The 27378-nt window shown below is 41.7% G+C and overlaps 1 protein-coding gene and 1 long non-coding RNA gene across 3 annotated transcripts in view; one reads left to right on the top strand and one right to left on the bottom strand.

The window, feature by feature from the left end:
- ACVR2A (activin A receptor type 2A) overlaps nt 1-27378 on the bottom strand; it is a 49785-nt gene that overhangs the window by 7757 nt on the left and 14650 nt on the right. The window contains exons 2-5 of one of the 2 annotated variants that reach the window (XM_023931411.2): nt 11573-11780; nt 9661-9770; nt 8277-8431; nt 2709-2732 (exon numbers count right to left, since the gene is read on the bottom strand). In XM_023931411.2, the coding sequence (XP_023787179.1) occupies nt 2709-2732; nt 8277-8431; nt 9661-9770; nt 11573-11780 (497 nt within the window). The remainder of the gene's footprint in view (nt 1-2708; nt 2733-8276; nt 8432-9660; nt 9771-11572; nt 11781-27378) is intronic. The other variant, XM_023931412.2, reaches the window with a different exon arrangement.
- LOC147652328 (uncharacterized) lies at nt 8861-15539 on the top strand. The gene is made up of 4 exons (XR_015289385.1): nt 8861-9119; nt 9202-9425; nt 9532-10389; nt 12471-15539. It is a non-coding gene; the product is annotated as an uncharacterized LOC147652328 (long non-coding RNA).

Below are 27378 nucleotides of genomic sequence, written 5' to 3'. Positions count from 1 at the left end.
TCCTGCCCCACTTCCCAACTCTGCCACTGAGTTCCTGAAATCCCAGCACCCAGAAACGAGCTGGAATTTCACTGCAGAGGTGATCTGGTCCTGTCCTGCAGGATTTGTACAACTGGAGGTGAGACACAGCTCCCACAGGGCAACCCAAGGACCCCATATCCCCCTTCCCATATCCCACACTACAGCCTGGGCCCATCCTGGGAAAGGGGAGGCACAGTTTATTGACACTCTGGATTTTCTGTTTTGCTGTTATCTCATCATCTGAACAGAATTAGCACATTCTCAATTTTATTGCCAAAGCTCTGCTTTCTCCTGGGCTGCCGCTTTCCCCTCCAGGTGGGATTAACTTGTCCCTCTATAGAAACCCCAGCAACCAACCCCAAAGCTTTCAAAAAACCTCCAAAACACCCCCTTTTTCATCTATTTTCCACAAAAAGCGCCTGTAAAGCCATTTTCAAGAGAATGAAAACCACCAGAGGAGCTGCTTCTACAAGAGAGGGGAGAGCACTCCATAAAGAGTTAAATATTTGAGCACTTCCATCCAAACTATCAAATCCTGTGCAGGTTGAAGACAGAGTTTGTGACAAACTGTGGGGTTAAAACCCTTTGCTATGGGGAGAGTAGAGACAAGTGCTGACAATACAAGTCCTGAGCAGTTTCAGTGCAAGAATAAACATCCACTCTCTCCTTTCTTATACAGCAACAAATAAATTAAAATGTTTCAGAGAAAGATTCAGAGCAGAGTAACCTCATTGCACAAATTAATAACTAGAAAAAAGAATAAATAACATTTGAAATTCAAATTAGAGACACACTGCAACACTGTCCCCAAAAAGGAGGAAATCCTTTTGTCAATGTGACAGGGACAGGCGCTTGAAGTTGTGACATCAACATTTGCAGTGCAGAAAACCAAGTTTGAGAGCAAAGATTTCTCTCCCTTGGTGCCTTTCATTCCTTGCCAGAGCCCTCTTGGAATATTCCAGGCACCAGGGAAAGCAGTGCCTCAATTTGTAAAATACAAATTGTACTAAATAAACACTTGTAAATCCAGTTTGTTGTTAGAAGAGGAAGTGGGAACAAGATGCTCAAATTTATCCCCCAAAGCCAACCCTGATTTAATGAAGTGTTCAAGTTCTGAACCTCCTGCCTTGTCTAAAGCAGAGAAATTTGTGAGAAATAACCCTAAATCCCCCTTTGCTCCAGTGGCTTGGATTCCCCTTCCTTCCCACGCCCTCCTCCCAATAAACTGCTGGGATTTGGAAGTGCTTGGTGCCTGAATTCTTCCCCAACCATCAGGAAAATCAAACACCTCCAAGATTTGCTCAACCCAGTTCCAACATCTCTGCCAAGAGCTGGAAGTGAAAGTGCTTTCCTAATTCCCCATTAGACCACACCACCAAATTCCTTCCCTATTTCCTAGAAATCCCTGGCTCTCCACACCACATTCCAGCACCTGCCACAGCCTTTCCAAGTGGGAAGCAGAATTCCTGCTGTTAACACAACTGGAAAGAAAAGTTTTCCCTTTTTTACCCCTCTCTCTGATTTTTTCTGAACACCTTGGTTAAAATCTAACTCCAAACTCTGCAGCTCCAGGGAGTGTTTTTACACAGAAACATTCCCTGACAATATTTCCAAGGAAAATAGTTTCACATTCCAGAGTGTGGCTTTGGGGCTGATCTCTGTGGTGCCAAGGCCAGAATGCCAGCAGGGATGGCAGGGGGATAAATTGGGCTCCCAGATTTCCCAGTTTTATCCAAAAATCCCAATTCCCTTTTCCTGCCCCTTCCCTTGAAGTCACAGGAGGAAAATCGTCCTTAAGGGAGGGTGACCTCCAGGAATGGCGTTCCTTAAGCGTCCTCAAAAATGGGTCTCGAGATCAGAGAGCAGCTCAGCAATTGTGGAACTCAAATCCATTAAAAGCAGCTCCTTGGAGGCAGGACCCTGAATCCCTGACTGGGATAAGGAAGCTAAACATGGAATAGAGATCCCAGGAACCCTGGGAACTCTTTATGGAGGCACAGCCAGGAAAATATTGGAATATTTAAATTTTTAATACATTTAAACTACTAAATTTTCTTCTAAACTGCCTTTCCAAGGTATTTCAGGTGTTAATTAGAGAACTTTATTGATGAGAGAAATTGAGCACTTTCATTATAACTCATCTCAATATTCCATTGAAAAGCTGAGCAGGAATAACCCAATTTGTGAGTTCAAGGGTCCCAGTGACTTGGATTTTAATACAAATAAAAATAACTCCTGGTCAGTGGGAAAAATGAGTGGTGAAGGAGTATTTTTATTTTTCCCCAGATGATCCATTTTTGTGAGTTCCTGCACCACACAAAATCCCAGGATCAGCACGTGGAGACTCCACAGCTCCAAGTGGTGTTTCCAGGTGGGAGATGGGAATGGAGACCCAAGGACAGGGCACAGGAGGGTGGGATGTGCCCTTTGCTTCCAAGGCAAGGGGTGATGGATCCCCCTGGCCATGTCCCTCTGTTCCAGGATCAATCCCAGATTGCAGATCCTGACCCCACCACAATCAGGAACTCCAGGGAATTTTAGGAATTCTACGAACCACAGGCTAAAGCTGCATTTTTAAACTACACATGCTGACAGATGTCCAAAATACTGAGAAATCACAATTCAGAACAAACAATGTCTCCCACATCCCCAGAAAGCCCCAGAGCCAGGAACAAACATCCTCTTACCTCAATCATTATATGAAAGGCGTGCTTGCAGAGAGGGAAAAAACACAGGCAAGAGAAATTACTATTTACACCAAGAATGGGATGCAAAAACAGCTTAGAGGAAACAAAGTCAATTATTGTGAGTTAATGACAGAAATATTCACGGGGACAGCAAAACTTTGCCGTACAAGAAACACATCATTTAAAACATCAATCAAAGAAATCCAGCACTGTTAGTAAAGGAGAATGGGGAAAACAGGATTATTAGATAGAAAATTAACAGAATGTTTTTATAATTACATCGAGACACGTCCACTGCAGGTGTAAAGAGCCGTGCTACCACAAGCAGCGCAGAAACGCGTGGAACTTGTAAAGGTGAAATTCCAGAGCCCCGGGATGCGAATTCCCTGCAGTGCTCCCGGCTGCCCGCAGGGGGCAGCGCCGCTCCAGGGAAATTCCCCTTCCTGGGAACGGCAACTTCCAATGGCCCCGCTGGGATGGAAGGGGATGGAAGGGGATGGAAGGGGATGGAAGGGGATGGAAGGGGATGGAAGGGGATGGAAGGGGATGGAAGGGGATGGAAGGGGATGGAAGGGGATGGATAAACGGCACCAGGGATCTGGGCTCCAGCACCGAGCCCGATCAATACATCCAGAAAGAGAGGGGGAACACTCTGCACCCAGCAGAGACTGACAGAGATAAATCACTATATGAAAGATTCCTTCAAACAATCCCGGGAGGAGTTGACAGACTGTGGAAAAAAAATCCAGGAAAAAGCCAGGATTTCAGTGACCCTCGTGTTTGTGCTGCTTTCATCTCGGTGGAGACACCTCCATTCCTCCTCCTGCCCTTTGCACGGGCAGCCCTGGCACAGCACTCCCAGGGAAGCTGTGGCTGCCCCTGGATCCCTGGGAGTGTCCCAGGCCAGGCTGGATGAGCCTTGGAGCAGCCTGGGACAGTGGAAGGTGTCCCTGCCGTGGCAGGGATGGGATGAGTTTTGAGTTTCTGTCCAACCCAGCCTATTGCAGGATTCTGTGGCTCTGTCACCAGAGCCATCTCCTCTGTCCTTTCCAGCAGGATGGGATGGATGTTGGAAGACAGGGAATTCAAGCTCCTGTCTCCAGGTGCCATCCCCTCCTCCCCTTTGCCTTCACACCCTTATGATGCACCGGAGCACAGGGCCAGTGGGAACCTCTCCCTGTGCCTGGAGAGTGCCGAGCACACACTTCCCTTCCTCCAAATAATTAATACCAATAATTAATCCAGGAGGATTTGTTGGAGAATGGAGCTATAAACTTGTAACAGAACTTGGAGCACTGGGATCCACCAGAATCTCCTCCACCATTGCTTAGGGCAGCTCCAGAGCAGAGCAAAACCCACCCCAAGGGGCTGAAAGTCTCTTTTTCCAGGCCTATTCATTATTAAAGTTCTCCAGCTCTGAAGATTTATGGAAATTCCTCAGCAATAAGCAGAAATATGTATGAATTCAACCTTTGTGCTCTGACCATAATGAGAAACTGCAAAAATGAAGCTGTGAGAAATGAGCCCTCTCCCAAACCTCTCACTCCTCCCTCGAGGGATCAGCTTCCCCCAAACACTGATAAATTCCACACACATGGAAACTTTACAAAGATGTATTTATGCTCATTAACACCTCTGGATTATAAACCAATGTCCTCCCCTTCAGCCCACAGAGCATCTCCTCAGGCTCCCTGCAGAAATCCAAGAGGCACCAGTTCAAAGCCATCAGGCTACAAAAGAAATCTGAGCTTTACATCAGGAATTAACTCTGATAAATAAAAACTGGGAGCAGTTAACCCCCCTCAAAACCCCTATCACCCACACAAATGTACATAAACACACTCCCTGCTGTTTATGCTGCCTGAAAACCAACTCCAATGGGTCTGTTACAGTATTTGCAACCAATTAGACCAATAAAACCTGAAGCAGTGTGGGTTTTCCCCCAAATTTGGGCTACCCACAACCATTTTCTCATCTGTAAAAGCTGCAATTGGCTTTTGGATGTTTTCACACAAACTCTTCCCTCTGTTACAGATTTTAACTTGTACCAGCCCATGGATTCTGTCAGGAATCAAAAAAAAAGGATTCAGTTTCAAGCTCCTCACCCCCTGCACATTCAGGGGTCCTGATTTGCAGGAACTTCCCAATCTCTTTTCCCATTTCCTATAAGCACCTGCCTTCTCCCTGTGTGTGTTTTTCAAGAAGCCATTCATCTTCCCAGGTTTGGATTCAATCCTTGAAAAAAACACCCCTCCCCTGCATTTTTCCAGTGTTGAAATGTTTCTATTAAAATATCTGTAACAACAACAAGGAAAAAAATGTGGCTTTTGGAAGACCAAAACAGGGAAAAAAAATGAACACCTGATTTAATTCTTCATTAGGAAAGTGGGATTTTCCCAGGGTGGAAAGATCATCCCAGAAATTTCAAGTGCATCAGGGTAGATTTAGGAATTCCTGTGCTCAGAAATCAAAACCCTGATGCATCTTTGACCACAGAGAGTTCAACCATTTCAGAAGAAATCCCCAAAATCGGTCACAATGACAAGAAGTGAATCTGCAAAGCTTTTTCTCAAGTTTCTAAACACAATTATTATTTCAAAACCAAGCCAAAGCAGAAAAAAAAAAAAAAATCAACTGTGATGCAGCCAAACCCAGGGAAGTACAAGAGGTGAATGACTCCCTGCTCGTGGGGGCTGGGACACGGGGGGAGCTGCCAAACCCGAGTGGGGCTGGTGGCAGCTCTGTGGGAAGGGTGACAGTGGCACCCATCAGCTGCCAGGGTGGGAACAGCCCCTTGGAATCTGCACTGACAGCTCTGGCCCCGGCTCAAAGCATGTCAGGAGGAAGGGAGCACAACAGAGCAGCTCCCTGCCATCCTCACTCCAGTTTGATTGGGAATGTTTGGGGAGAAATTTCATTTACACCTAATTCCAGACCCAGTGTCCCCCAGTGAAAATGAACCAGGTCCCAGCACCTCTTTCTGCAGAAAACTGCACACGTTCAAATATTTCAAACATCAATCCGATCCTTTGGATGAGTTTTATCAGATGATGAATTTGTGTTTGCTAAATCAAATAGAAATAAGGAGTCAGAACAGTTCTTAAGTGTTTTCCATACACACAGATGTATTCGGCAAACATGGATTTGTTAATAACTCACTGGAGAACACAGAAAGTGACAGATTTGATGGAATTTGACAGCTTTCACTGGATAGTTCCCCACACAGCAGTGAGGCACAGCAAGCAGCACAAACAAGCCAAGACTAATTGTCCTTTATGTCTCGTCACAGGTTCAAACATTTCTTACAGTGTTTTTTTTGCTTTTTTTTTTCTTTTTAAATATTCCAAATTATTTCTTTCCCCTTTGCTCTCTAATCCTTTACTTATCACCATTTCTTCTAACTCTTTCACCATTTCTCATTCTTCAGCGTTTCCTCATTTTTATCTTTTGCTTATTCCTCATCCATCCTTTCATTTTTTCCTGCAAGTTTGGTACCAGGGCAGCAGCTCTGTATTCCCATTGTTTCTGGGAATAAATCAAGGAAAAAGAGATAACCTTTATCTGGATCTCACATGGAGCAATCCCTGTTTTTCCTGCTGTACATCCCACCTGTCTGTTCTACCACTGCTACAAAAAGGTTTAAACCAAATCCATTTGCCTACAACCTCCTCTCATGCCCCAATTATTAAATATACTGGTAACAGATTAATTGCACAAATATTTCAGAGTTTATTTGTGGTTATAAAGCTCCCAATACTTCCCCTCCCTTCCTGCTTCTCCTGTCTCCTGCTCCAACCAGCTGTAATCAAATTTCAAGTGGGAACCACTGCTCTGCTGCATAAGGGAGTGTTTATACTTTGGATTTACATAATAATTCCGAGTAGTTTTTCAGGCAGAAGTGGCTTTTCCTGCCTTTCCACATGAGCCTTAATGCCTGCTCACCACAAGATAGGAAAATGTTGTTGCCCCACAAGCACCAAGGTACATTTATCCCAAAGATATAATCTGAGCACGAACACAACAGCTAATTACCCTATTTATTAAAAATTTAGGTGTCCATCCTGCCCTGAACACAGTCCATGCAAGGAAAGAACTGCAGCAAAAGGAGGGAGAATCAGAATTCAGGTTCCTGACACCCCACATTAATTCAACATTCACTTGCTTTTCCATGGCTTTATCCATGACTTAATTTCTTTAGGAAGACAATTCCACGCTGGAATTACTCCCAAAATTAGCAGTTATGAATTTGATCTCCCAGCAAAGACCACTGGGTTGATGTAAAGTCCCAGATCCATAAAATGGGAGCTGGATGAACTAATTATGCTGACAGATTGCAGGGAGTCTGAGGAGCTGCAATCCTCTCCGCAAGGACAGCAAACAGACTTTTTTCCTCTAAATTATGTTCTTTTCATTTGGCAACAACATATGGCCACTGCCTCTCCCCAAATTCCTCTTATCTATTACTGCAAAACTGAAACCAAAACACTTGAGTTATCAACCCCAGGCAATCCTGCTTCCTGCAGCACCCTCGAGTCAAGCAGCAGCACTGGAAATACCCCAGGAGCTGGAGCACAGAGCACTCAGAGATCAATCCTGGGCAATCCTACCCAAAATAACACGAGTTTTAATGTCAATCATAAATAACATCACTTATTATTATAGGACAGGTCATATATTCTGGTCACTGTGCTGAGTTAGAAGCTCAGGTTATTTCTGCAAAATATTCAAATCATTTCTCTCTTCCACAACCACATTTTCTTTATCTTTTCTCCTTTGTTCTCTAGAATTTCCTGTTTTAACTCTTTCCATAAAAACCTCCTAATCTCAGCTGTATCTCCAGACACAACTGAAGGAAGAGGAATTCCAGTATTAGCACCTAATTACAGCTCCAGGATCAGCTGGAGCCTCCCAACAGCAGGAAATCCACACACAAGAGCCCCAGGAGGTTGGTTTGGATGCAGAATGGCCAGGTTACATTCAAGTGTGGAGTCCACAACCTCATCCTTTCGAATAAAACACAAACACCCCTAAAACGGATATGTTTCAAGACAAAACAGCAAACACACAAACAAGAGGAAAAAGATGACAAGAATCACAATCCATGAGCTGAGTTATGTCCTGAAGTTGTGCTTGAAGATTTTCTTAACATTCCCTATACCTGCACCTTTATCCCAGTTCCAGGAATCCTTAAAAACAGCTCATCCTCTCCTAGCTGCTATTTTCTGAACACCTCAAATGGCCAAGATGAATTGGCAACTCTTCTTTTGTTTCCAGCTAAGCATTACAGCTCAGCCCTCAGCACCCCTTCCTTCACTGTGTCTTTGCCCTCTGTGTTCAGTTTTTCTCCTCTCAAACAAACAGATGCATAAAAACATGAAGTAGTTGCTCATATATTCATCAAAGAATAATTAATAAGGCTGTTTAAGTAAAGCTTAATTCTCTGCTTTAGGGGAGAGCAAGCGTTAGGACCTCAAAATCAGGAGGGCAACAGAGACCAGCCACGGGACAGATCCCCTTCAGGAATGGTTTGGCCCTTAAAAATCCCCAAATCCTGCAGCTGGAGCTCACCTGGGTGGGAACAAGCACGGGAGGATAGGCCAGCTTGTGATGTCTGTACATCCAGAAGGAGAAGAGCACGATCACTGCAATTCCCATGATAGGCACCAAGGAATAGAGCAAGGTGTTGAACAGAGGTGGCTTCGGTGTAACAGGATTGGAAGTTGCTGAAGGGATTTAAAAAAAAGGACACAGCTTTTAAGGAACAATTCCAGGCAGTGTCTGAAATGTGCAGCAGCCTGATTTTCTAACAGCTCCTGCCAAGATCACAGCAGGCTCCCAGTACCTGATTAGCCAGCACAAACTAACACCTGGTTAAAGGCAGCACTTTGGAAAGCATGGGAATAGCTCAGATCCCAGATTCTCACTTCAGCACGCTGGAATTCTGGGCCTCTAACCCCCACCAGCCTACAGGGGGCAAGGGGGGTTTGTATTGCCAAGGGATTGCAAGAATTCATCACCTAATGAATGAAAACCCATCCATACAGAGATTTAGCAACAACCTGCCAGCACCTCTGTGCTGGGATGGAAGGAGGAATTCTCCAGGTGAAAACACTTCCATATGACCTCAAAAAAGGCTCTGCAGAAGCAGGAGCTGCTTCCAAGGCAGCCACAGCCCCCTGGGGCAAGAGAGGGCTCAGGAGAGGGAAGAATGTCAATTATTGTCTTAGCAGCATCACTGACAAAAATGACAACAATATCTCCTGGGTCAACAAAGGCTATTTTAATCTTGCAGAAAATGTTCTTTCATTTCATAAACAACTTCCTCTGGCTATTTAGTACATGAGACATTTGCTGTTTTCAGCTCAGTTATTAACTTGGTTCTCCAGCAGATTCTTGACTGGAAGAAGATAGGCAAGAAAAATCAAATGATCTTTTAGCTGTTGTTTTTTAAAATAATTATTTGTTAAATCTGGCAAATTTGATTGTCTTTCAGAACCACAGAATATGCTGAGATGGAAGTACCCACAAGGATCCTGTGACCTGGGAGGAAATTCTTTTCCTCTTTTTAGAGGTTACTGTGTCCATTTACAGAGAAATTCAAAAGGTCCAGGTGGGATAAAGAGGATTTTTTTCAAGAAAAAGAGCATCCCCAGGTTGGCACAGGGATGAGAAGCCCAACAATTTATACCCTTACAGGGGCTTAACCATATAATTAAGGTAAGATCTGACAGTAACTTCTATACCTTAAACCAGGCAATTATTTCAGATTATCCTTCCTTCTCACCCTTGGAAAGAGCTGAAGTACCTTTTATTGATTTTATAGGAAAGCACATTTCCAAGTGGAATAAATGCCCAGAGCTTATCAGAACCCTCTGGCAGGAAAGGCAGGACTTTTGGACAAGTCTGATTTGAAGAAGCACCACGTGGCACATTCCCATCAGGAGGAACTTACGCTGCGTGACCTCCATCTCTGGGAAATAGAAGAAGCGCTCGTTGCACATGTTGCCCTCACAGCAACAGAAAAACACCTCAGGGCTGTCCTTCTTCTCTATGCAATCATTCCTGCAGGACAGAAGAGTATAAAAAGTTCATTAATCTCGAGCTGGCTTGTCTTTGTTCAAGAGGAAATACGCACCCATCTTTCAAATTTCCAAAGTGAACTTAAATTTCAATTAAAAACACTTAAATCGACCGTGTAACACGTGACCAAAGTAACAGCTGAACCTAATGAAATCAATTACATTTTGATATTTTATATTGCAACGAAATTCTATCAAAACAGAAATATGTTTTTGTCATTTTTAAGGCAAAGTTAAAGAAAAGCACCAGCAGGACATTGAGGAACAGCTTACAAGCTAGATTTAAACATGACAAGCAAGTGATCAAACAAGGCCAGGGATAAGTGAGAAGGAGAATTTTTAAATTTTATTATATTTGTAAAAAGAAAGGTTAAAATTTCTACAATCTCCTCTGCCCACATTATGCTTAGGGACAGGGCTTATTTCATTCCCTGAATTAACTGCAGGAATGCCTTTTTTATTAATATTCTGCTAACAAATAAGCTGAAACTATTCCCATCAGGAAAGAAAAAGCAGCAACCAGGAGCCAACCTGACAGCAGAACTGGAAAAGGTTGGAGAAACACTGAAGGATTTTAAACACAGCTGAAGATTGTCAAGGAGGTTTTGGGCTCATCTTCAAAACTTGGGGTTATTCCCTCGAGCCAGCTCTTGCTGTCACCCTGTCCTGTGACTTCCAGGGAACATTTTCTCTTTGATGTCCTGAATCTGCTGCTGTTTGGAGTCACCCCCACAACTCCCAGTGCAGCAAAAGCACCCCACGCTCCAGAGAGAAGCTTTGGGCTGTTCTGGACAAACACAGCACTGGGTGTGTGATTAGCACAAATTACTTAATGAGGACTTAGAGATACTGAGTTTCCAATTCCTTCCTTACCCTCCTTCCCACATTCGATTTCTTCTTCCAATTTCTTCTCTTTGCTCAAGGGAGAATCTAATCCCATGATTTTCGGATTTTTTTTTTTTTTTTCTAGATTGTGGGACTGAGCTTTAAAATGTCATTAAAACAGAAAACATCCTGGGGCGAGGGGCAACTTGATTTGAGAGAAAGGACTGAAAGACTTTCTTCTAAAAACTCAACTTTGAAGAAACACAATGGAAAACTTTTGTAAAATATTGCTGAAATAATTCCTCAATTCTTTTTAATAATGATCCACTGTGGATCTGTTTCTTGATTCTTTGCCTTCCCAAATAATAAATGTTTTGGGCCAATAAAACCCAGTCGAGTATTTAAAAAACTGCAACACCATTGCTTAAGAGAGTCATGACCTCTATTCAGTCAGCATCTAACAAACCCCAAGTCCTGCTGTTACTGCTCGTGGGTTCTTTCTGGACCATCTGTTATCAACAAAATAACTGGAAATTTAGAATATTCTTAGAGCTGCCATTGAGCTTATTAATAAACTGCCAAAATACTTCCATGATCTGGTAAATTGCAGACACAAAGTGCTGACTTTCCAACTCTAAAGACTTTGGAAAAGTCAACGAGAGAATTTTGCATCCTGGTTGCAATAATTATATTTGCACTGTTTGGCAATAACAAGGCACTACAGAATCTATTATTAATGGACTAAAAAAAGAAGAAATTAAATACCTGGGCTCTTTTAAGAAGGTAAAATACATTAGTCTGCAAATAAGACAATGTACTCACGTGGAATCTGGTCCCTAAATACAAACAGCATCTAAAAATAAGATAATTGTTCACATTCACTTGTCTCAAGCTATGTTACAGAGAGGCAAAAGAGTTTACAATGACAAATCAATTTCAAAAATTCCTAGGAAAACTCACCTGTCATAACAATTGATGTCATCCAGCCAGCAGCCTTGCTTCACAATTTCAATTGATCCAGAAATATTCTTCCATGTAGCAAAGCAGTGTCGCCTTTTATCTTTATCACCATAGCAGGGCTCGATCCCACTGCGATTGGTTTTATCCTTTTCCCAGTTAGCGTTGTAGTAGATGCACTCCTGTGTTTCTGATCTGCCCAGGATGGCACCTGGGAGGGAAGGGAAGCACAATTAAATGGAATTCTGCAGGATCAGGCATATGAATAAATGCAGGCTGTATAAAAATATCATTCAATGCTTGTACCAATGTGCCCTCTCTCCCCTCTTTTTAATAAAGAGTGAAAACACGTAAAGTTCAGCAGCATTCCAAGTGTTGAAACATAAAACAAAGATCTTCTGTGAAGTCAAACAGTGACTTGCATAACTTAGCAAGATTTGCAGAAATGAAGAACAAGTCATGGCAATACTTCTCCATGAATAGGAATAGCAGAGAAAATTTAGAATGCTGAGCAGTGAAGATTTAATTAAAATATTGGCCAAACCAGGAAATTTAGCCAGGAAAATTCACCAAAAGGCATTTGTGCTTCTTATCTTGTTACAGGAGTCAAAAGAGCAGGGAATTCATCTTAGGAACCCCCCAAAAAAAGACAAGAAGTGTTTAGGGGCAGGAGTGTTACAGAATCCCAGAATGGTGTGGGTTGGAAAGGACCTCAAAGACCATTTAGTGACCATCCAGGAAACCTTTCTGGGATTCTGGTGGAGATAACTTCAGAGTTAATGGGATATAAAGCACCAGCCTGGCTCCTGCAAAGGTGAAGGGTTGTTGGGAAGCAAGACTGTTAACAAAAGACAGGAAGGGAGTAAGAACTGCCTTTTATTTCTGTTTTTTCTCTTGTCAGACACTGCCCAAAGAGTGCCATTAATCTCCATGGAAGTTCCACCATTTAACATGTATTAAAACCATGGGAAAACAGAGAGAGATGGAGGAGCTGAAGAATCAGAGGAAGGGTCAGGAGGATGCCAGAGGGCTTTGCCTGTACTTATCTACACATTTTGTATTTTTAAGACATTACATTGCACAGCACGCTGAAGACCAGACTGGAGAGAAAAGATTTCCCACAGCAGGTTTTTTTATGTATTTATTTGCATCACTCCCTACCTCCTTTATCCCCATTTATCCCCAATAACTGTGACCCAGCAGCCATTCCCACACATTCCCGAGGAGAATGAGGATTATTCCCACCTGAGCCCTGCTGCAGCCCTGGAAGAGCAGCACAGGAGGCCGGAGCTGAGGCAGCACTGCCCATCCTGAGCATCCCACCCTGCCTGTGACGCATTCCCAAAATAGGCAGGAGCTGGCGGATCAATGGGAGAGGGGCAGGAGCCAGCTGGGAGCGCTGTGAGGGGCAGCCTGGGAACCATTATATTCCTTGTGCTGCCACGGCCTGACCTTTACAACTCTCAGCTATGGCAAGAAACAGATGAGGCAACAGATTGAACGATTTGGTTCTGTCAGTGCAATAAAGCAGAAGTCCTGGATTTCTCTCACACGTGCCATTGCTTGTCTCCCGCTGCCAAGCCCAGCTTTGAAGGACCACAGACAAGCTGAATTTTATAAAATTCAGGGATTGCAGTAAAACTAACTTTGCATAAATATTCTCCTTATTCCAGTCTTTATAGTCAGGTTTTCTTATCCATCTATTTTTTAATCCATTAATGCTCCAAACAGTGACTGGCAGCAGTTGCTGTTGGTTTAATGACCTTGGATCTGGCTGGGGCTCCTCACCTGAACAGGCACCAGCAATAGATCTGGCCAGACTAACCCAGGCTTGGACAGAGCAGGACAATCCTGGATTAACCCTTCAAAGCAGAAAAGCAGGAACATGGTGGAAGAAAGGCAAGAGGAGAAGGGGAACCACACAAAGAAAACCCTGAGCCCATCTGCTTCCAACCAGCTCTGCCACGCCCTCCACGGGGATGGAGCTCCCAGGGGAGAAGGGCAGCTGCCATTTACAATAAAGTGAATTTATTAGGCAGGGCAGGTCTCTAATGGAACTCCTGTACCCATTCTGAGTGCACACGGAATTGCCAGAAACCAATTCCTGAATCTCAAAATGCAAAATGCTGCTGCTGAAAGAAGCCATGAGCTGAACTCCAGCCGTGTCCTACAAATGGAACACAAGGTCTGAAAGCTTGGGGGGAAACACGTTGGGAAAGCAAAGGGCATTAAATACAGAATGGATTTTAGTCTGGGCACATTCAGCCAGATCCCATTGGATATCTCAGTATTCCCATTCCAGTGCTGCTGTATCCCTCACACTCGTGTCCATCCACAACAGCTGCACTGAGGAAACAAAACCAACATTTGAACTTCTGAACCACTCTTAATCCAGGAAACAGCTGAATTGGCAGCAATTCCATTAGAGAGTACATGTGCAGCCTGGAAAACCTCACCTCAGGAGGGGCTGGAAGCACTGGCTGCCATTTTTCAATCAGGAAAAGGCTGAATGACTGAAAATTATCTACCAGTTTTTTAATTAAGAAGGGCCAAAGAGGGCACAGCTCCTAAGGACTAACACAGCCTTAATTCAGGAGGGGATCACTGGGAAAAGGTGCTGGATGGAATAGGAATTGTCTCTTTCAGGTATCACTACAAAAAAAAAAGAAACTCCTGGGAGTTTATCCAACTTTATCCACTAAAAACTGAGCAACACAAGCCCATGGGTCTGTAATGCAGGAATGGTTTCCTGGTACTTGATCTGAAATGTGATAATGATCATCTCCCTCCTTTTCCAGGGAAGACTTCAACACTTCCCACGTCCTACCCTCATTCCCAAATCCTGCTTTTGCTGCGTGATTAGTTGGTGACACCATGTAAAGACACAAAGGGCAAAGGGAACTGAATCTGTGATCTCTCACTGCTTCATGAAATGTAACAACATTTTCAAGCTCAAGTCATGAAAATGGATGAAAAGCCTACAAAGATTAGTTTGATGGTGCCAAGGACACTTTTTTTTTTTTGCTATTCCCTGGAAAACTTGCAATATATAAAAGGACTAAAGGGTGAGGTTCAGTCTGGCAGATACCTCTGCCTGTAACAGAAAGGTTACTTAAACTGGGTTATATTGGAGATGAATTTGAACTCTTTAAGTACTGAATTATTAGAATAAACCAGCAGAGCACAGAAGCACCACAGGGACTGAGTAACTTATAGATTGGCCCATTCACCAAAATACCAGAATTGTAACACGCTGTTCTAGAGGAGCAGAAAAGAAGAGAAAATGCAATATAAATAGAAATAACACCTTGGGAAAAAAAACCTTCAGCTGCTGCACAGGTACCTTTTTCAAGTACTTGCCCATATGTGTTATTCTATTTGTTTCCACAGTGATCTCAAACACTTTCTAGCCCTACAAATATATCTAAGAACAGACTACAAATATAGACTAAAAAAGCCCAGCTTTGATGTTCCTGCAAGCAGGAAGCAGGATTTTATCATTCTCTATTTTTTCTGATAACACCCAGGGGAAAGTTTCTCAAAGGAAGAAGAGAGAAGTTATTTCCAACCTAATAAAGCAAACTCAGTTCCAAGAGAAAGGATTCTGTCCTCCTTTTACATGCCACGATGTCCCCAAACTTATTTTGTTGATTTTTTAGACTAATATTAGTCCTATTATCACTGTTCTCAATGCTCCCAGGTCAAACAAGGACTGTACTTCAGATGAGCTGAGCCAAAGTACATTCATTAAATCCAAACACAGCAGCAATTAACTCAGGCAAGGCAAGAACTGCAAAAAAGAAAACAAGGCAGTGAAATAACAAATCACCTGCACTGCTGCCACCCTGTGAATACTGTGAATATTCAAAATTTTAAGATTAACCTGATGGTCTAGAAAGCTGCTTTCTTTTTCTAAACTAGTCTTTAAAAATAAATGAGTTTGCAACTTGAATGGGGTAGACTTGGTAAAGCTTTAGTGTAGTTTTGTATAGCAAGAGCTGCATTTTTCTCAGGATTATGGTGGGGGGGGAACAACAGAAAATCTGTATTTGCTAAGATATCTCATCATATACTTGGAAAATATTTCAATTTTTTTTGCAGTTCACACCTTTTCAAAATGGAAAATTTGTAGGGATGAGCCTGCCGTGGAAGTATGAAATTCTGTAGCTGAGATAACACTTCTGAAAAAGAAGAAGAATCCAGTGCTGGAAAACTGAAGGATGATCAGCCCAAAGGCACTACAGCAGAATGGAAACTATGGAGGATGATGTCACCCAAAAACAGGGAAGAGAACTGAGAGTGAAGAGGGAGAAGGTGAGAGGAATAATATCTGTATTGTTAAAAAACCCCTTGCAGCCTCTAGTTTGCTTGGTGGACAGTAAAAAAAAAAACAAAAAACAAACAACCAAAAAAACACCTTTTTTTTTACTCTGAGTCTTCTGGACTTACAATATGGAAAATAAATCAGCTGCTCTAACCACTTGATGATGCAATTTTACATATATAGATATATCTTAAGTTTTATTTGCATGGTGCTCTTGCTGAAGGAAAAAAAACCTGGAATTACTTTTCCAATGTGTTCCTTCAGTCCCTCCCAGCAGTTTGTGCCATTGATAGAAGAAGTTAATAATGCTGTAATGGGATTTTGTAGAGAACTTCTATTTTCTGCCTTGTACTTCCAAATACCTTATTTAAGCCTGGATTTTGGGAAGTGGGAAAACCCCCAGATCTCTGATGCCCAAGTTTTCCAGAATCCTTTCAGAGCAGAGCGCGTGGCAGAAAATGGAGAAAAAGGGTCAGTGGCCATTTCTGTTCTTTAGGTAGAAATTAAAGTGCCACTAAGAGCTGGTTAAGATAAAGATTGTCATCTTTTGGGAATCTCCAGAGACTTGGAGTTAAGTGTTATTTTTCACACTCCCTGACTTCAAGGGAACACAGTAAAACACAGGCTGATGTTTTCAAGTTCAAACATGCCACTGCTGTCACTGCGAGGTGTGAGCAGCACACAGCACAAACACCTCTCAGCCACTGCCTGATGATTTCTGGAAGGGAAAAAAGCTCAAAAGATCCAGAAATTGTTTGGTTTGAGGCACAGCCTCGGGGCTGCACTCACCTCAGGTGCTGATGGCTTTTAGTCATTGCTGGTCAACTGTCTCCTTCCTGGCACCATTACCAGACTGTTAAAATATTCCAATATTGGTAACACGGAGCTCAAAACTGCAAAGTTGAAATTCTAAATATTCAGATGTTGGAAAAAATAGAATAGGGCCAACCAGGTACTAATGTTAGCAAAATGCAGCTCCCAGTTTGGATTGTCTTCTCCCCAGTGCAAAACCCCAAAGAATGATAATAATAACAAGAAACATCAGTTAATTTTTTGACTTTAAAACATGCAAACTGAGGTTCTGCTGCACTCTGATTATCCAGGAGGGATCACCTACTCCTGCCTCTGGATGAAGCTCAGGGAATCAGCTGCCCAGGAAGGAGCCAGGGATTCCTTCCCATTGCACATGGGAGTGACACCATTTCTACAAAAAGTCTTGGAGTGCTGTTATTAAATGAAACAAGAGCCCCTTCAGCATTAAAGGCACCAATAAGCACCTAAATAAACCACCTGAGGACACACAGACTGCATCAGGAATTATGAATCGTTCTCAAGGATGAGTCTCATGCTGGTGGTGGCAACCAGCAGCGTTTCTATTTTGGGATCTGCCAGGGAGTTTCCCAGGAATGATCTCAGATACCTGTCAGAGTTGTTCTTCTGATCTGAGAATCCCAAAGCAGCTCACCAGATATGGGGAGCTCCTCTCAGTAACACCCAGCTGTGAATCCCAATGGATTTTGGATCAAAATGATCCTTTGTGGTGTTGGTGTTTGTGGAGTTCTTCTCTGAGCTACAAAACTTCCTGAGAACTTCGCAGCTGAGAGCTATGAAACATTTAGAATTTTCCTCAGTGGAGGGCTGAAATTCCTGCAGTCTCAACGGAGATGGGAAATTTGAACATATTAATCACTTCATTAAAAAGCACTGGGAAAACTTCATTTTAGCTGTCAATTTTAGCTATCTTCAAATGTCCTTCTCTGGTTAGGCTGTAAGAGAAGATCAGGAAATGACATTTTTCTCCAAGCCTCCTCATGTACTGTTTGTTTCACACATCTTCCAGGATGCTCTTCAATGTGATCAGTGTCAATATTTCACCTGCATTTATAAAGACAAGTAAGGAGTCTCGTCTTCACAGACTCCCTCCTGACCCCTCAAAAACACACACAAAAGAGTTAATTCAGGCTAATTACAAGAAATTATTCTACCTTTTGCCTCCCAAATCAGTCAAGCACAATGCAAATGTAACAGTTTGACTGCAAAGCAAACAGAACCACACACCAAGTCAAACAAAAACACAGTCAAGACATCTAAGAGGCAAGCATCCAACTCCACATTTGATGTTTCCTCCACATGATATATCCAACCCCCACTCCTTTTTCTGTCTTACAGGACCTTATGTAACTATTTAAAAGACAACAGGACCAGTGTGATTCTGCCTTCAACTCAGCTCTCCAACAAATCTCTCTGTGGGTGTCGTGTCCCACTCGGTGCTATTGCAAGCAAAAACACCACCCAGTTCTCCTACATGTGCTGATTGAGCTTCTTATTTACATTCCAATTCTTTAGCCATCGCTATGCTTCACTTTTTTTTTCTGTGGTTACAACCAAAACCCCAGCCTAAACATACTTACAACCAGTTTTGTTGTTTGTGTTTGGGGTTTTTTTTTTCCAATTTTTAAAGCATCAGCTGTATCTTTTTCCTTCAAGCTGGCCCAGCAAAATTCCCAGGTGCTGAGCTCATGGGCAGGAGCTGGATGGTCAGTGCACATCCAGACAAGCTCCAGCTGCCCTTGTCCAGATGGCAGCTAAAAGGAGGAGAGACAGGTCCCACATTTGTGTAAACACACACAGGGATTACCTGGGAGCTGCAGGCAAACAGGGTAACATGGAGAGGAAAAGGCAGAACCCAGCGCTGAAAAATTCAAACCTTTGAATGTTCCTACTCCACCGAGCTGGAAACCTTCCTTACCCCTCCCTCTGTCAACTCTCCAACTTATTTATGGAGAATCATCACACTGAGCTTCAGTCTTAATTCCACACAGCCCATGAGCTGGGCTTTTGTATTTTCATTTTCATTTCCCCACATCAACCTCATCCCAACAGGATTTCCCAAGTTCATCCTTCTCACACATTCGGCCAGAACTCCAGTCAGGACTTCAGCCATTCCCAAGGACTTCTCCAGGATGGATACTGGGTTTGTTTGCTAGGAAATGCTCCTGCAGAGGCATTTGGGGATCAGCTGCATCACTAGAGGATGACATTGGCAGACGAGAGCCCAGTTTGAGAAGCATTTTGGGGCTGTAGCACAATCAAAAATCCAACTGAGCTGTGCAGCCTCAAACAGCTGAACTGGCACAAACGAGTGGAAGTAATTCCTTCCTTCAGCCACTAAACTTAAATAAATGTCAGGCTGCAGCATTACACATCTGAGTAAATACCTATCAGCATAAAAATGCTAATATGTTTGTGACTGCTGAACTCTCTTCCTAAAGCAAAACATCTACATAACCTCAAACTTCGCTGGGTCTGTTTAATTCCATTTCTTCTGTCCAGTCCTGTTGAGATCAAATTCCAAACCTTGTCTACACTAAAAGAGTTTTAAAATTTGTGGCTTCATGCTCTGAAATCAGTGTTGATTATATTTAAAAATCCAGCACAACTGCCTCTTTACCTCCAGCTAAAGTGGCTGTCACTTGAAATGGATTTTCTCTTTGTCCCCTCTCGGGCTGCCTCATTTTGCTCCCCGTGCCAGACTGTAATCTGAAGATTAAATGAAAAATCCCATTTCTAGAGCTTGAAACAACCGTGTTTACAGACAGAGCCGCTGTTGACATGGCCAAAGTCAGCTCTGCCAGGCCCCAGCTCCAGAGACAACACCAGGGCTCAGCTGCAGCTCAGCCCTGCCAGCCACAGCGCTCAGGAGCAGATCCTGGGACCTCGGAGGGAGGGGAGGGAAGAGGAAAAAGAATTCTTTTTGCCTCAAGTTTCTTATTCTAGACTTGTTTTTAATGGGTTAAGGGAAATCCAGAGTCCAACTACCTTAGGGAGTCTTCATTAAGGAAATGTTTTCACTTGTAATTTAAATACTCATAATTTTTAACTCCCATCATCACCTCTCCATGCTCCAAAGCCACTCCAAGTGAGCTTTCCCTCAGGAAATGAGAATTGACAGATTTCACTAAAAATCACTATAAGGACTGTTTTACAGAGAACAAATTTGGATATAAATGACCAGTAAACTACAAAAAACATCATTTATTTATGATTCAGAAGAAGAAAACATCAATGGAACAAGAAAGTAACTTCCTCATGCACCTCAATAAAAAACTGTTTTTCTGTTCAATTTTTCTAATCTTTATGGATTCTCATGAAGTTGATTTTGCTATCCACTCGTCCTCTTCTTAGAAATGTTATTATTAATTGTATCCAGGAAAGCAAGATCGACACCCAAAAGAACAAATCCAAAAAAGAAGCATTTCAAGATCAAAAGGAGGTTATTAAAGTCAGCATGATACACATTAAATGTAACTCTTTTTGTATTTCTTATCAGAGCTTCAAGAACAACTGACTGGAAAGGGGAGAAATTTAAAATCACGATTTTAAAATTCTTTTCAGAGCATCACTCTGTAACAGGGACTTTAAAAAGAAGCACATTTATTGTCATTAAAACATTAAATGCAGCCACTCCTGCAACAGCTGCTTTAAATAAATCAACATGATCTAACATCAGAATTAAATGAATACAAAAGTAATCAAAGAGAGTGGGGTTTATTTCTCTTACCTGCCCACAAGCACTTACAAATAGTTTATGTTCCCATATTTGGTGTTTTTCTTAAGAAAGCACCTTATTAGAAAGAACTGCAGTTCAATTCTAGCAATCTGTAAACAATCTCCCTATCCCTTAAAATAAAAATTTGGAGGATTAAAATACATACATATATATGTAAAACCTACCAATATCAAGTAATTAAGGAAAAAATCCAACTAAGAAAAAAAAGACCAAAATATTCTTATTTCTGGTTCTATAAGAGTAACAACAAATCTGATGTCAATCTACTCCATCTCATTTAACAGCACAAAAATGCCTTTTAGAAACTCAAGGTTATTGCTGGAATTATCTCTAAGAATGAAAAAATTAAGACATGTTTTAAAGGTTTTAAAGGCATCCAAACATGTAAAAATTAATAAATCAAATTAAATCTCAATTAGGAACCATTCACACAAGATTAGGGGAAATGCAAGTCCACAGGAGCTTTGCTGTTTGTTAGGAAAAGTATCCAAAGCCACACTAAAAAAGTGCTACTGGATATTTGAATTTTGGTAAAACACCCCCTGATTCTACAGCCCACACATGACACAGCACAATAATCCTAAACTATTTCAGTTTATAGCCTGCACATCAATGAAAAAACTGCAAGTGTTCAACTGAGCCAGTTTTGCTTCATTTCACTTGGCAAGAAAAGCCTAAAAAACCCATTTGTTACAAAAACGTTGTACCAAAACTGCAGTGTTAACTTTTTAATGTGCTGATTTGGAATATTAAGATAATTTACAGGAATTTTGTTAAGAACTGACTCTCAGGGGGCCCTGCACAGATCCCAACCACACCAGGATCTATATTTAGAACAGCAACTCCAGTTCAACCAGTCCATCAGTTCTCTACTGGGTGATGCTTTTGAAACAGGGGCAATCCAGATCTGCTGGCTGAGACTTGTATTAAAATATTTCCTTTTAATTCATTTTCGCCCTGATGCTGCATCAACATTCAGGCAAGATTACAGATCTCCAGAATGATAACTGTGTTGTAACATAAAATCTATTTTTCTTTAGTTCTGTAGCAAAAAATAGTATTTTTTAAAAATCACACATCACTGCCAAGTCACAACAAAGACAGAACAGTTTTAGTATTTCATAAAGATCAGGGAAAAAAATAGGTAATGACCAAATACAGAGCAATGCACAACTCACTGCCTTCTACAATGGATTCCCAAGTGGTTTTTGACAGTTAAATATTATTTAACTTCTTGTTTGGTTATTTCTCCATCATTTTGTGTATTGGATGAGCTCATGGAGCCCTGTTCCCAAACTTGGATTTAAGACACCACTGTGGTCTAGAAGCTACAAATATTTTCTAAACACTAACCAACGGACTGGAATAAAGCACTCAGTGGAGGCACCAACAAAAATTGAAATAGAAAACAAATCCCATCAATTTTAATATTTAATAGAAGTACCCAAAATGTTTTAGTATTAAAAGATTTACCTTAATTTCAAACTTCCCCATAAAATACATCGAGTTCTCAAATCTGCCCTAAACAATCTTAAAGAATAAATAAGGGAATAATTGGAAAATCTGAATATTTCAGATCTTGGGTAAATCACTTCAGTTGTACTTGGTGCACACAAATGAGGAGCTGCTCATCTGCCTAAGCAGGCACAGATTTAACACCTAAACAGAGATTTGAGAAACTCACGTCCTTCAGCTCTTCTGCTGCCATACAGAATTGAAAAATGTACCCTGATAAAATGTGCTTTATTTGGGTACTTTGACCCTTTTCCAGAGCCTGAAGCAATCCAGCTTCAGCTCCCAGAGTTGGAAGGGTGGAAATTGGAAAGAAAAATCTTGCCAGAGCAGAAAGCAATGGATGTTAGCAGATCATCGGTATCAGAGCTGCCACAAATACAGGATCAAAGCATCCTCCACCTTCCCTCAGATCTGCATCCAACAGCACGGGAAAAACCCACTCAGGGCTCACCTGCTTCACTCCCGGGGACTTTAACATTTGGAATCGCCTTTGCTGCATCTGAAATAACCCAAACGACTTTTAAAGTCTTTCAAGATACAAAATACCCATTTTTGCCACTTGCTGAATGTATCCAAGTGTAAGTTTTCCAGCAGTTTGAGAGGATACGGAGTCTCTTTCTCTACAAATAAATACAGATGCAAAAAAACCCCAAAAAAACAACAAAACCAGTTAAGAGACTTTCTGGCATTCGAGAAAGGAAGATGATAAATGTAATACAACCAGTTTTAATCAAGATCAAAGCTGTAGGAGAATGCAGACAGACAGTCTAGACTGCTTTACTTTGAAAGCCTAAGCATATAAAGCAACATCTGCAAAGAACATTAATCACATTTAGTCCACAATCTTATCACCTCCCAAGCAAGCAGAAACAACTTTTACTTAAAAGTCATATGCTTCTATGTGACAAGCATTTTTAATTATCTTTATATTAGATATTTATCACTGATTACAAAGCTGTTCTGTTCACTTTGAAATAAGCTGATGTAATTTGAAATACACTTGCAGAGATCCCTGGACAAAGAATGGAATAAAGTATTGGTAAGGAAGCCTGGTGAACAGCAACAATTATTTTATACCGCTGGTATAGAGTGGGAATTCTCAAAATATTGAATTAAATTCTGATTTGCTCCTCTGCATTCCAGACCATAACTCAGCAGGCAGCAATAAAGTGAAAGATTTTCTGTACAGTTTTCTTTAGCTTTGGGAAATGACTTGAGAATATAAATAATCAACTTCCTTTCAATTTTCTTTCTATACAAAAAAATTATCTCACTCCTACATTTTAGTGGGAAGTTAAAAATTGGAGAGATGGTGCATATCTACATATAGAATATCTATGTGATAATGCATATCTTTCTATACAAAAGCCATTTATTCCTTGTTTACCTGGATTTATTTTGTTTATATTCTGGTCCATTCTCCCTTATGATTTGCCTACTCACTAGCAATCATTTTATTTATTTTATTAAAATGTCTTGCATTAAAGCTTTCCCTTCTGCCATGGTTTTTGTACAATCTACCCTTCAACAAGAGCCTGGCAGAGACAAACCCACAAAAAAAATCTATCATCTTACAACCCTGAGGCAACAGCTGTGAAAATTTACAACATTATAAACCCACAGAGGCAAAGAACAAAACTGGGAATTTCTGCACTAAACTCAGCTTCTCCAGCAGCCCCACATCCCACAGGAGAGCTCGTGAAACGCAGCAGCAAATCCAAAATTTATGAGTCTTATTCAAAAATCTCAGTGTTAAACTCCTCGGTTCAGAACAGAGTGTGCAGCCTCCCCTGCATTAGGATTCACTGAAAATATGGATTTTTAGGATTTCTACTTATACCTTTCAGTTGGAGATCCCCTCTCTTTGCAGGCACTGCCGGCCATCCTGCTGCTCCTGGCTCCACATGGACTGAGATTCCTCAGTCCTTCCATAAATTTATAGACAAAAAGATGATTCCTGAATGTCTTTTTTTTCTCAAATCCTCCCCAATCTGTCGACTTTGCTGTTCCAACTCTCAGCTGCAGAGCAGAGGTTTTCCAGCAGCAAAGCCTCAGTAACTCATCCCACACTTAACAGTGGGGATTTCACTGAATTTCTGTGGAAATGCACCTGGTTTATTCTCCCTGCACAGGCAGCAGCATCCTCCTCAAGCTCTGCAGCGTTCCTGGAGTGCTGGAGTTCATCTGCCTGAGCTATTTAAAGGATTTCCTATCTTTAGGCCTACTGACAACACTTTTTTTTATTTTTTAATGTAACTTTAACCTCCCACAAAAAGCAGTTTAACAAAGGGAGACTCTGCACACCTTCTGAGACTCCTACACCTGTGGAAATTGGAATGCTTGGAGAAATACCCTCATATACTATGATTTAAGTTCATTTCTTGGTGTTAATCTGTTATTTAACTGAGTAACTCATAGAGCCACACCAAGGCAATCTATTTTCTGGCCAGTTTTTAATTTGCTTATCTGATCAATTCCATCGCAATTCTTTAAGTTAAAACAAATTACAAGTATTTAGGTAGAGCAGGAAAATTCAAGGGCTGTGGGATAATGCAGAGGCTTTCTCAGAGCTGGGCTATTTATCTTCAAAACCCTGGGATTGGCTTGGGGTGCAAAATTTTAATGAGGTAAATTCGATAGAATAACTAAAACTAGACAGTTGCTTTTTAAATAGCAAATAAAATTTAGTTTCAGTCCTAACTCCAGCTACATGAACTTCAATTTTTATTATCTCATCTCATGGAATGAATCACGTGGCTTAAGAGAAATAACACTGTGGCTATTTAAAGATAAGGCAGGTTCTGACAGTTCTCACTGAACTTCCAGTGGAAACCAGAATTCCAAAGTCCATGGATGAATCAGGAGTTCTTGTGTATGTGACACAAGAAAACAACACCACAAACAAAAGCTTTAGGGCAAAAGCACTGCACTTGCTGCTACAATATAATTTGTCTTCTAAATTTAGGTAACAATTAAGAAAATGTTATCTAGTGACCTGAAATCTGGAAGGCACTTTAGGATATGATTTTGACCTTCTTGTTCTTATTCAGGAACACATTTAAAGCCAGGATATGAATGCTGTTACTCCATTTAAAAGCCTCTTGACACTTTGACAAAGTAACAGCCTTAAATTTAATGATTAAAACTCCAAGTTCCACAGCAATAAAAGGCTCAAGAGAGTTCCCTGAACATGTTTTCCACAGGTACTCCCCGTGCCCAGAGGCAATGGGGTGAATCTCTCCTGCCTCTCAAAGATAAGAGGACAAAGATGACTGTGGATATATTGCATTAGTTTATTTGGGAGAGACCTGCCAGACAGGTGATCTGCTAACAAGTCTCCAAAAACACTCCAAGGAAATTACCAGAACATCAGTGAGAGAGAAAAATGACAATTTTTAAGCTATGCTGCATAAAAGATTACAAAAAAGACATTTAAGCTACAATTCTGTCTATTAATGCCATTCTCTGATAAGCACGAATTCCCCAGAAGTGAAATGGCTGCTTACAATATGCAGGATTTCCTAGAAATAGCATTCCACCCACTGCACGGAGAGGCAGGTGAGTAAGAGGCAAAGAAGGATCTCTTCATGGAATCTACCACAGGCTAGCACTTATTAAATATGATGAATTTTGGATTTTACAGCATTTTGAGAAATCAAACCAGCCTGGAGTACCCTGTGTTAAGCAAGGCTTGAGAAAGCAGCTACTGGAGGAGTCCTTTTGCCAGCACACAGCAAAAAGATGAAGAAACTTTTCAGGCCAGAGTGTGGGAGCTAAAAATTCAGAATTTTAACTTCAAAGTGATCAGGGGAAATAAAAAAATCCGTACTTGAGTACAGGAGTACAAATCACATAAACTGATTTTGATCTGTTTTGCTCAAGATAAGGAAGCAGCAGAAGCAGAGGACTCAAGACATCAAAGCACATGAGAAGAGCCCAGGACACCGGGTTTGGATTAGCCCATATCACTGCAATGTCTCACTGTGCCTAAAGTCACCCGGAGGAGCCAGCTGAGAGCCAGCATCACGTTCCACTGAATCTGCTGACGGGGATGTTTCAGGCTCGCTGAGTGTGAAGAGAACTGAGCCATGAACCCAGCCTGGGATCGATCACACAAACTCAGAGGGACAGATTCACTCCCTGACCCCACTGCTCACCCCCTGCCCTGCAGGATGCTCCCCGAGGACAATGCCAAGGGAAGGAGCACGGAATCACAAGCACAGCTACAATTTAACTCCATAAAAACAGACGGTCACCGGGGCTGAGTGAACTTTGCTCACAAGAGCGATTCCACCCCCTCCCTTGTGCCACACCGGGTCCAGCCCGAGGAAAACCGGGCCCAGGGAGGGGAAGGACCGCTCCCTTCCAGCAGAAATCCAGAGTCACGGGGATCAGGGAAGCTCCAGGGCAAGGGACACTGCTTTAATGTTGGCTCTGGAAAGCTCCTCAGTGCAAACTCTGAGGCTACAATCGGTGTCCAGTTTGGAAGAGACGAGGAAACAAATTGTGTCGTGAAGCACAAACAGAAGGTCGGCCTAATTTTAATCTGAATTCTCCTTTTGAGGAGGATTTCAAAAGCATCAGGGACTGTGAACTGTAGGGTGAACTACAGGCTTTTAGCAGCACCATTCAGCAATCAGGAATTATTTGATCTGTAAGTTCCATCCAGACCAAATTTAATCACCTCTGAACAAACTATTCCTCCCTGAATTTGTCCATCTGTGAGATCATTTTTTATTTCCACATGTTCTGAAACACTGAGTTCTACAGTTTAATTACCCATCATTAGCAGATGTACTTTTTCTGTTTAAAGTACCTTCATCAATCATTTGGGTGGATTTGATGTGAAGCAGCTGGCCAGCAGGCTGAGCAGGAAGACAAGTTAGCAAGGTACTCAGCCCCAAAAGTATCCTGAAATGCATTTCCGTGGTTATCACACAAAGGTAGGATGTTGGCATGGATTGGGATGGAGAAATGACAGGTACTTAGCTGTATCTGGGTTATCCACTTCCAATTCCCAACCTGATTTAAACCAGAATGATGCTTAAAAGGAAATCCTTCAAGTTTGATGCTGGGAATTTTTAGAACAGAAAATAACTCAGCAGATTTCAAGTTGTTTATATTTAGTTAAGTTATATATGTCTTCATATGGAACCTTTATTCTTAGCTGTTGAGGATAAAGAAATATCAACACCCAAAAGAATGCATTACGTTAGTAGCAAAATAAAGACTTCTCAGGTATTAAGGGACAGAATAATTATATATTTTTACAGCTTTTATTTCCTTAAGGTAGGAAGCATCAGTGTCACTGATTGCTGACTTTATCCAGAGAAATTCCAGAGTTGTATTTGGAGTCTCTTACGCAGAGTAGTCATAAACACAAGTTTAAGGGCTTCTACT

The sequence above is a fragment of the Cyanistes caeruleus genome, chromosome 7, assembly GCF_971803275.1.
Source record: "Cyanistes caeruleus chromosome 7, bCyaCae1.hap1.1, whole genome shotgun sequence".
Taxonomy (NCBI): Eukaryota; Metazoa; Chordata; class Aves; order Passeriformes; family Paridae; genus Cyanistes; species Cyanistes caeruleus.
Note: the sequence above shows the minus strand (reverse complement) of the source record. Positions and strands in the feature narration are given on the sequence as shown.